Source organism: Physella acuta, unplaced genomic scaffold (genome assembly GCF_028476545.2).
Source record: "Physella acuta isolate Inbredline_101_S28 unplaced genomic scaffold, ASM2847654v3 ptg000729l, whole genome shotgun sequence".
In the NCBI taxonomy this organism is placed as follows: domain Eukaryota; kingdom Metazoa; phylum Mollusca; class Gastropoda; family Physidae; genus Physella; species Physella acuta.
The window spans coordinates 29,044-39,916 of NW_026732247.1; the positions used below are offsets into that span (position 1 = coordinate 29,044).

At 34.0% G+C, this 10,873-nt stretch overlaps 1 protein-coding gene across 1 annotated transcript; it reads right to left on the reverse strand.

Moving 5' to 3' along the window:
* Nucleotides 1-4,197: 4,197 nt before the first annotated feature.
* On the reverse strand, nt 4,198-9,170 carry LOC131950043 (acid-sensing ion channel 4-like). Its single transcript, XM_059312063.1, has 3 exons — nt 9,022-9,170; nt 7,819-7,910; nt 4,198-4,408 (listed from the first exon to the last, which is right to left on the reverse strand). Exons 1-3 carry the CDS (start codon nt 9,165-9,167, stop codon nt 4,230-4,232), a joined length of 417 nt encoding a protein of 138 aa, XP_059168046.1. The 5' UTR covers nt 9,168-9,170; the 3' UTR covers nt 4,198-4,229.
* Nucleotides 9,171-10,873: the final 1,703 nt, after the last annotated feature.

Consider the following 10,873-nt stretch of genomic DNA (forward strand, 5'->3'; position numbering starts at 1 on the left):
AGGCAACTCAACAAATAAGGTTTAACAGGGCAACTAAGTCAGGGTTGAAAATAAATTCACACTTTATCCAATCCGGGTCTACCAAAACAACGTTTTAGGGGATAAAATAACAGAAGCTGTATCCCTAAGGACGTCCCCTCCTAAAGTGGTCTGAACTTTTTTTTTTTAATGTTAGAAAACAGACAATATACTTGTTTCTAGTTTTAGTAGATGTTTTGACCTTTAAATTTTCCTAACGTAATGATTTTATATTTTAAAATTTTAAAGAGTTCAAGGATTTATAAACAGACAAACCACGCGTCTAAATTTGTGTTAGGTTTAGGTTAAACAAAAATGCATCCTTGGGAATTATAATTACGTAATTTTATTTTAATAAGGTTAACGTGGGGTAAAATAAAAACACACGGGAAATTTTCGTTTACGTTTACATATTTTAGAACTATCTTTGTGTTTTCATTTTAAAGTGTTGTCAGTGACATCACTTTTACCCTGATCAAAGTTGGTTTAGCCCGGGTTTTTATTTTGAAAAGAAATCGACATCACGCAGGGAGCGAGTGGGCGAGGGAAGAAAAACATTATAAAACAGGATGCGTGGAATTAGTGTTTGTCGTAGGAACTGTAAGTGTAATTGAGTCATGTTACTCTCTTATATATATATATATATATATATATATATATATATATATATATATATATATATATATATATATATATATATATATATATATATATATATATATATATATATATATATATATATATATATATATATATATATATATATATATATATATATATATATATATATATATATATATATATAAGTATTTTTGTATGCATTTTGTTAAATGTATGAAGTTTCCAGAACATAAAACTATGCAGACGAATTTCCTGTAACAACACCTGACCTTAGGGTATATCGGATCTACATATCCCCCCTCCACCCAACCCATCATAACGTATCAGCCTGCTCATCACCCCCCCCCCCCCCACACTCCATCTGATTTTTCACTTCCTCCTTCCTCCCCATCCCCCCTCCCCACCTCTTTAACCGTGCCCAAACTATTTCTATTCTGGGAGAATTCTTCCTGTTGCACACATACAGTGTTATTTCCCCTGATTATAATGACAGGCCAGGTGTCGCATGGCTATTTGTTCCCGCGCAATTAATTCCTGGGGTTAAATATACGTCTTCGCCACGAAGGCCTACACCGCACATACACAACATTCGATGTTTTTAAAAAAATGTATTTTTAATACGATGCACTATATGTTCAGTGTAGGTCTCTATCTTAACAACTTTACATTTATTGACACTGTGGAATAGGGCTTGTAAGTCTCGATCTCTCTCACCTAAAATTTAAAATCTCGTTAGCCAGGTAGAGATATAAATTTTCGAACTAAAATGAATTGATGTGAACATTATTCTAATTGGTAACAAACACAAATTGCAGTTATCAGTTTTTATGCCTATTTTCACGATTTTAACACTAAGAGTACCCAAATGCAATAATTATATTTTTTACTTATAATAGAATCAAATTAAGTAACGGCAGGTTTATGCTATCAATAATAGCATTTTAATACTGCAACAAATTTAAGACAACTTTTTACAGTTTCGAATAAATAATAACAAATCGTACGCTTCTTTAAAAATCAGAATTAAACGTAGGTTATTTTTCTCTTTAAGCTAGCCTGCATCTTGTATTCTATCATCATCTTTGTTTAAGATTCATATTTGGTTTGAAATAATTGAAAAGCGTGTACTTTGACAGCAAATGTTACCTTTCCAGATTTACATGACACAATACTAGTATTTGATAACTATTTTTATTGGAAAATGGCAAATATAAGTAGAAATTAATGTAATATAATTCCATTAATTTTTTAAATAAAAATACATTTTTAAATTAAAACAAGCTCATTACTAAAGCTTTTGTACCATATATAACTAAATAAATAAATTTTTAAATATATATATATACATGTATATATGTATATATATATATATATATATATATATATATATATATATATATATATATATATATATATATATATATATGTATGTATATATACACTCTAGATATATATAAATATAATTATAATATATTGATACAATATTTAAAATTATAAAATCAGATGTAAATAAATTTTATTTTAGCTTTGAATAGATAAACTACAAAGCAAAAACAAAAGCTTACATTTGCTTTTTTAGCAAATTGGAATTTCAATATAAAAGAAAACGTATGTATGTAGTACTTAATTAGTAGTGTTCTATAACTCTCGCCCCCCCCCCCTTTGTTTTCCACTTTATAAAGTAAAGATCCCTCTTTAGATCTAGCGATTCATTGGACTGATGGAGTGTAGTTAATGCTTCTTGACCTGGACGTTTGAATGGATCGTGTGGTCAGCCACCTTTACTTCTCCAAACGTTGGCCAGGTACTCATCAGAGCTGGGTGGACTCGGGAACCCACCAGGGGCGGAACTACAGTGCCGCCAGACCCCGCAATGCGGGGGGGGGGGGGGGGGGGGGGGCACGACGTTTAGGGGCCCAATTCCGACCAAAAAAACAATGAATTTTCCTTTCATAAATAATGTTTTTCGTGCACATTGATAGTAGTTTTGTAAAAAACAAACAGGTCTACTATAGCAGTGATTGTTCTACAGTAACTAACACACACTGTTGGGTAGAAAAATATAAAATCTACAAGAGCTGTAGTTTGAAAGATAGGCAAACGTTCACAATACTTCCATGACTTACTGCCCTTCATCAAAACACGGGTGCCCATAAAGCTCATTTAAATAGTTTTGTACTATGTAAATTAAAGAGCCATTTATTCTCTTAATTATTATTTAAATGAGGTATACTAAATAAATATATAGCTATAAAAATTAATGTATTCAAAACTAATAATATAAATACAAAAAATCATAAAAATAAACATAACGCGAGAAACCATTTTAAAATCAAGCTTACGTGTTTATATAATTTTGACCAGCCTCAATTCTGTCACTATTTTGGTTACACTTAAAGACGTAATACGAACATTTGTAAAACACGATTAATGCCGCGCTCGAAATGAGTTGGGACTTGTTGTTGTCTGGTTCGTTATCTCAGAGTGGTTATACATTGCAATAAAATAGATTAAAATACTCAGGTAATAGACTATTTATAATTTTGAGAAGCGGGCTACTTATACATATGTATGTATATATATATATATATATATATATATATATATATATATATATATATATATATATATATATATATATATATATATATATATATATATATATATATATATATATATATATACATATAGGGGGGCCCAAAAAAATTTTTTGCGGGGGAGCCTTTTTTTTCTAGTTCCGCCACTGGAACCCACCACTCACACACGTCACAATATATCATTCACAATGTTAAATATAGTTATTTTAGGCAAACTTCAATACTGAAATCCCTATTGCTCCGTTATTTATATATATATATATATATATATATATATATATATATATATATATATATATATATATATATATATATATATATATATATATATATATATATATATATATATATATATATATTTACATTGTTTACTTTGTTTACTTTGTTTACTTTGTTTACTTTGTTTACTTTGTTTACTTTAAAAGGTGAAATTTTAAAAAGCACTCAAGTTATCAGCATAAACAAATACAGATGTGCAGAGGCGTAGCGAGGGGGGGGGGGCGGGGGGGCGGAACCGGGTGACACCATTTAGGGGGTGACACCAGGCAAAAACTAGCAAAATATATATATACAAAAAATGATAATTCCACTTAATTAAGTGAGCAATTCGAGTGTTAAATAGTCTTTTAAGAGGTGGGGGTGCACATCGTAAGTTTGAGCGGGGGTGCAAATCGAAAAATGAAAGTTTGTCCTCGGGAAGGGTCGCTACGCCTCTGGGGGGGGGTGACACCATTAAATGCCGCACCGGGTGACACCCGACCTTGCTACGCCACTCCAGATTGTATTAATTTGAGAAATGTTGATTTTAGATCAGAACATCAAACACAAGCTAGAGGCTTGAAAAAGTGTACTTTTCACATTGTTTAATGATTCACATTAATGATTTAATGTGTTATTTTAATCTTTTTTGTTTATTGAATAAATAATATTAACATTTAAATTCATAAAACACCTTTACTTTCACAGAGTATTAAATTGTATTTGGTTATCATCTTAACAAAAACTTTTATTCACATGGGCAACACATTTCGATCTGTTTTTAGATCTTAACGAAGTCTTTGAGTAGAGCATCTTGAGGCTGACCCAGGTACACATGGCCATCAGTTCCACAAACTCCAGGAGGGTGAGTATACTGGCACCTGTAAACAGACCGATCATGCCTCCTGCGGAACCTGCAAAATCAGTGTGTCAATAGATATAAGTATACGGCAATTACGGCTCAAGCTATTGTTCGTTTATTGGCTGGTTGAGTAAATAAAGTCCCCTTTCGAACCTAACAATCAATAGGCAAGTGAAGTAGAGTTCACCTGTTTCTGTGGCCTCGGCATATGAAAAGATGGTGTGGTCAGCATTATGCTCAGCCGCCTTTGCTTTCTCAAACGTCAGTTAGGTACTTATCATAGTTCGGTGGACTCAGTGACGTTGAACTTGAACCTGGATTCGTACTCGAGACTTTCGGCTTAGCAGTGGGGGGTAGGTAAGTCTTACAATAATACGCTGGGAATAAATGTCTAGAGGTGAAAATATCTGGCGAGATTTTTCAGGATTCTAAATTTCTCTTGTCAAAAATGCCGGGGGTCAAACTGGCTGGGGTCGTAATGTCTGGGGTCGAAATGCCTGGGGTCGAAATGCCTGGTGTCGAAATACTTGGGGTCGAAATGCCTGGTGTCGAAATACTTGGGGTCGAAATGCCTGGTGTCGAAATACTTGGGGTCGAAATGCCTGGTGTCGAAATACTTGGGGTCGAAATGCCTGGTGTCGAAATACTTGGGGTCGAAATGCCTGGTGTCGAAATACTTGGGGTCGAAATGCCTGGTGTCGAAATACTTGGGGTCGAAATGCCTGGTGTCGAAATACTTGGGGTCGAAATGCCTGGTGTCGAAATACTTGGGGTCGAAATGCCTGGTGTCGAAATACTTGGGGTCGAAATGCCTGGTGTCGAAATACTTGGGGTCGAAATGCCTGGTGTCGAAATACTTGGAGTCGAAATGTCTGGGGTAGAAAGCCTAGGGTCGAAATGTCTGGGGTCGAAATGCCTGGGGTCGAAATGCCTGGTGTCGAAATACTTGGGGTCGAAATGCCGGGGGTCGAAATGGCTAATTGACGTTTGAGGGTCGAAAGGCTCGGGGTCGACATTCTGGGGTTCAGAAATCTGGGTTGCAAATGTCTGTGATCGAATTAAATTAAGTGCAACAATCTCTGGTCAAAACCGCTAGTACCAAACCTTCTAATGAAGAAATATATGGGCTCGAATGAGGGGTGTGTCCCTGAGGCCGGGGACATTTTTAAAAAAGTTGTCCCCAACCCTAGATTAAAACTATTTTCATCGTGCCTTTTTTCTCTCAATCAAGCCTGAATTTTACTCCACGGTATTTAGGAATGATAAATAGTAAAGTATTAACAATTGAAAATAAAATTTAAACCGGGAGTGATCTCCCCTAAACTTTCTCGAATATTCTTATATAAAACAACAGGGGATGGGAACTCGGGCTATAGACATGATTTTCAATCCATTTTAAATACTTAAAGTTTTAAAAATAGAATAAAATCTCGTAGACAAAAGAATTGCACATCAAGTGAACGCCAAATAAAAAAAGTGCATAATAGTGCGCAATATTATTAGTACTTTAAAAATTTACATTAGTTTTTTGAGAAATCGGAAGTAGCGTAAATTACTACTTCCGGTCAACGGAAATTACTCAAAATTTAACAGAAGGTAGAGAATTAGATTTTATACTTACATGTGAAATTTCATTTATCTATCTGAAATAGTACTCAAGTTATAGGCTTTTGAAAAATTCAAAGTAGAAAAAGTACCACTTCCGGTTATCGGAAATCGCTCAAAAGTTGATACGGATCTACGATTTTGATAAAATACCTATATATGAAATTTCATCAACCTAGCTGTAACGGTACTCAAGTAATCTTGTTTACACACAGACAGACAGACAGACACACAGACATACGGACAGAATTGCAAAGCCCAGTTTTTCAGACTGGATTACGCATAAAACCTCTTAATTTTGATAAATCTGGATTGATAATTTTTGCCCGATTAAAATAAGTCCTCTATACTTCGGATGTGATGAAGGACTGAGGTGTAATACGGTAAAAATTGTTAAAATTTCAAGTGATTTTTGTGCACGATTACAATACTTTCTCTATACTATAACAAAAATCTTATAGGACTATTACAGCACCGTTCCTTGGGACCACCGAGATATTTTTAGAGGGCCCACCAGGATTTTTCTCCGGTAGACCGACGGGCCAGTACACCCCTGGGTTGAATGACCTGGGTCTTTAAATTTCTATGAGGTGGTTAGTGTATGTGCTGGTTCCATAGGCATCCACAGCTCTAAGTCGTATCGATATATAACCCTCCATATAAAGCTGTCTAACAGTACAAAAGTGTCGACAATTTGTCTACGCTTTGTTAAACAATTTTCATATTGCCTCTTTGCTTTTTTTCAAGTTTTAAATTTTTCTAATTTTCCTAATATCCGCTAAATCAAAAGAAACACAATAGCTTATTTCGCTACACTATACGACTGAAACTTCTTTTAGCGATTATCAAAATTAAAAAAAAACGGTTCGAATTTGTTAATTAATTAAATTCAAACAAATCATCAGCTGTATCAGGTATCGGGAAAATATACTTCTCTCCCGTCTCTGATATGAAAAGACCACGCCATGTCATGTCTCATAAAGCACGTTGTAATCAATAAAAATGTGCCCTAGGCTATGCATTAACCTTAAAGCAGCCATGACAATGATACCGTGGTTGAATCAGTGGGTAAAACTTCTTGGAGAACAATCGCCTACATGAAAAATTTCTTTTTACACACCAATCGTACATCTTTCTTTTTGTAATAAATCATACACACAAACATCCAATTCACATTCAAACCCTCATCAATTTACTAATTACTAATATTAATTATATATTTTTAAAATCTTTAAATAAGTCATGTAGACGTGAGCTAATTAAAGTACTGTACCAAATATATTTTCTTTTAAATCTTTAAGTAAGTCATGTAGACGTGAGCTAATTAAAGTACTGTATCAAATATATTTTTTTTAAATCTTTAAGTAAGTCATGTAGACGTGAGTTAATTAAAGTACTGTACCAAATATCTATATATATAATTCTCTTCTTGGAGACCCTAGAAAACAAGCTGTAAGCGCGCCTTGCAGTCCCCTCTCATGTAGACGTGAGTTAATTAAAGTACTGTACCAAATATATTTTTTAAATCTTTAAATAAGTCATGTAGACGTGAGTTAATTAAAGACATGTAGACGTGAGTTAATTAAAGTACAGTACCAAATATATATTTTTTTAAATCTTTAAGTCATGTAGACGTGAGTTTATTAAAGTCATGTAGACGTGAGCTAATTAAAGTCATGTAGACGTGAGCTAATTAAAGTCATGTAGACGTGAGCTAATTAAAGTCATGTAGACGTGAGCTAATTAAAGTCATGTAGACGTGAGCTAATTAAAGTCATGTAGACGTGAGCTAATTAAAGTCATGTAGACGTGAGCTAATTAAAGTCATGTAGACGTGAGCTAATTAAAGTACTGTACCAAATAGGTCAGGCCAGGTATATTTCTTAATCTGCTCCTCGGTCAAGGTCAACAGGTGGTCATAGTAGATCTTGATCTCCACTCTACTGCCCCTGCAGTGTGAGGAGAAGGTAAGGTGTAGGTAAATGATGCAAAAACTATGGGTAGAATGTTTAAACTATGGGTAGAATGTTTAAACTATGGGTAGATTGGGTAAACTATGGGTAGATTGGGTAAACTATGGGAAGATTGGGTAAACTATGGGTAGATTGGGTAAACTATGGGTAGAATGGGTAAACTAAGGGTAGATTGGGTAAACTATGGGTAACATATGGTCAAACCATTGGTAAGGATAAAGTAAGAGTAAAATATTGATAAATTATTGATAGAATAGGTAAATTATGAGTAAGGCATGGTTAAACTATGGGTAAGTATGGACAAAGTAAGAGTAAAGTATAGATATATTTTGGGTAAAGTAAAGATAAAGTATGAGTAATTATAGCTTAATTACTGGTAAATATTGATAAAGTAAGGGTAAAGTATTAGTATACTTTTATGTAAAGTATTAGTAAGAATGGATGAAGTGTGGGTAAGTAATATGTAAAGAATTGGAAAATCAAGGATAAAGTAATGGTAAATTATAAATAAAGTATGTGTACAGTATTTGCAGAGTATGGATAAAATAGTGGTTATGTATAAGATCATACACATTGCTTATAATATAAAATAAAAGTGATAGATGTTTAAATCACTCTACCCCCATAAAACGCTATTTAACAGTTCCGTCAGAGGGTGTAATGTCTTACTCAACTTTTTTTTATATTGGACAAATGGTAAGATATAGAGGTAATTGACTTAGGGGTAATGTTTTATTTTAAAAAGTGGGTAAAATATAGAGGTAATTGACGTGGGGGTAATGACGACGAAATGACCCAGGTCTAATTGCCCAGGGGGAAGTGGGGGCAATGTCCTACTACAGTATGTTTTGCATTTGGCATTGGGTGAGATACAGAGGTAATTGACTTAAGTATATTGTTTTATTTTGGAAAGTGGATATAATATACAGGTAAATAAGAGGTTTGGGGGGGGGGGTAATGTCGTTTGATCGACCAGGATGTATAGGACAGGGGGTAATGTCCTACTCCCTTAGAACCTAAATACACACATTTGACTGGATTTTTATTTTAAATTAACTGTTTACAGCTAAAAATAATTCTTTCTCACCTTTTCTGAGTCGAGTTTTTGTCGTAGTTTGGGAAGGCGGCTGTGGATATCCTTCCGGTGTATTCCACTTTGTTGCATGGCAACGGACATGCGCAATCAGTGCTATTAAATGGCGACTTGATTTGGAAGTTTCCTTGCAAAAACATTTTGACAAAAAAATAAAACGGGAAATAGATCTACATAAAAACAGGAATCCGGAGATAAAATTGAACTATATTTTGATTTAGCGAATTAAATATTTTTAAAATAAACTTGAGCAGTAAAGACAAAGGCTTTGTCTATTTTAAGATTCATGTGTTACATAGGACTTTACGTTTTTACGTTCTCCAACTTCTCCCCCTGCCAATACACACACACATGTCTCAAGCTAGAATTTTGTTTGAAATTTTTTTTGTAATCGTGATCTCAACTTATGTATTTAAAAAGTAATAAAACCATCTCCAATTACCTTTAAAATGAACTACAGGTAGCGAAACAATGGACTCTAATGAGCTCTAAGGTGTGAACTAATAAGCTTTTAAATCTAAAAAAATTAAAAGTTTACTCCGAAAAGTACTACAGCTTACTCCAAACGTTTTTTACTGGATCAATTTAAAAATGCATTCTTCCGTTATTGATGTTGTTTTTTTTTTAAATATTTACAATGATAACATTTAATTAAACCTTAAGGGTTTGATTATATATATTTCTAGATGGTTCTTCTTATACATATTATGAGAACTGTATGAGCCAGTGCTTGTTTTATGGATATATAAGTCAGCTATTCTTTTATGGATGTATGATCCAGCACTTGTTTTATGGATGTATGATCCAGCACTTGCTTTATGGATGTAAAAGTCAGTACTTGTTTTATGGATGTATGATCCAGCACTTGCTTTATGGATGTAATAGTCAGTACTTGTTTTATAGATGTATGAGCCAGCACTTGTTTTATGAATATATGAGCCAGCAATTGTTTTATGAATGTATGAGCCAGCACTTGTTTTATGAATGTATGAGTCAGCACTTGTTTTATGAATATATGAGTCAGTATGAGTCAGCTCCTGTTTTATGGATATGTCAGCTATGTAATTATCACACTCGTACTTACTTGATTCTGTCAGATAGCATGTTCTGAACTCTTCTATGGTACAGATCGAGACGTTGTGTACTGCTGGAGATGTAAGAAAAATATTAGCGCATCGATACCCATGTCTTCACTACGGGGGTAATGCAGTATCGATTTCTGCTAGTATCGCAATTGGGTAAAAATCACTGGTTGTCGTTTAAACTTTCAGATATTAACTGGACCACACATATATTATATATATATATATATATATATATATATATATATATATATATATATATATATATATATATATATATATATATATATATATATATATATTTAAAGGCCGACAGTACAAACGGCCGACAGGACAAAAGACCGACATAGGCATAAGGCCTACATAAATGATGCACACATCAGTATGAGATTCAATGAAAGCGGCCCTCCTAGGGTCTACCAAATATTAACAAAACAAGGACTTACACGGGTCGCCGTCGTGGATGAGACATTTGCAAACCTTCAGGATATGAGACAGTCTGCATTCAGCAAGACACCAGCTGTAGCCGGTGTGGTTGTAGAATCGAGGCGTATAGACAGGGCTGTTAGTTTCATCGTATTTCACACAGTGCTCAGTGCCGTAGGCTTTGTAAGGTCCATCTAGATACTTAAACTGTGGACAAATTGTAAGGTCTTTTTGGAAACTTATACTGTGGACATATTGTAAGGTCTGGGTAGAAACGTATACTGTGGACATATTGTAAGGTCTGTCTAGAAAGTATGCTGTGGACATACTGTAAGGTA

Excerpts from the sequence above, each read along its gene's own strand:
- LOC131950043 (XM_059312063.1), bottom strand. The coding sequence starts at position 9,167 with ATGTTTTTGCAAGGAAACTTCCAAATCAAGTCGCCATTTAATAGCACT. Across the intron at positions 7,911-9,021 it reads AAAAACTCGACTCAGAAAAG|GGGCAGTAGAGTGGAGATCA; the intron begins GTGAGAAAGAAT and ends CTCACACTGCAG. Across the intron at positions 4,409-7,818 it reads TACCTGGCCTGACCTATTTG|GTTCCGCAGGAGGCATGATC; the intron begins GTACAGTACTTT and ends CTGATTTTGCAG.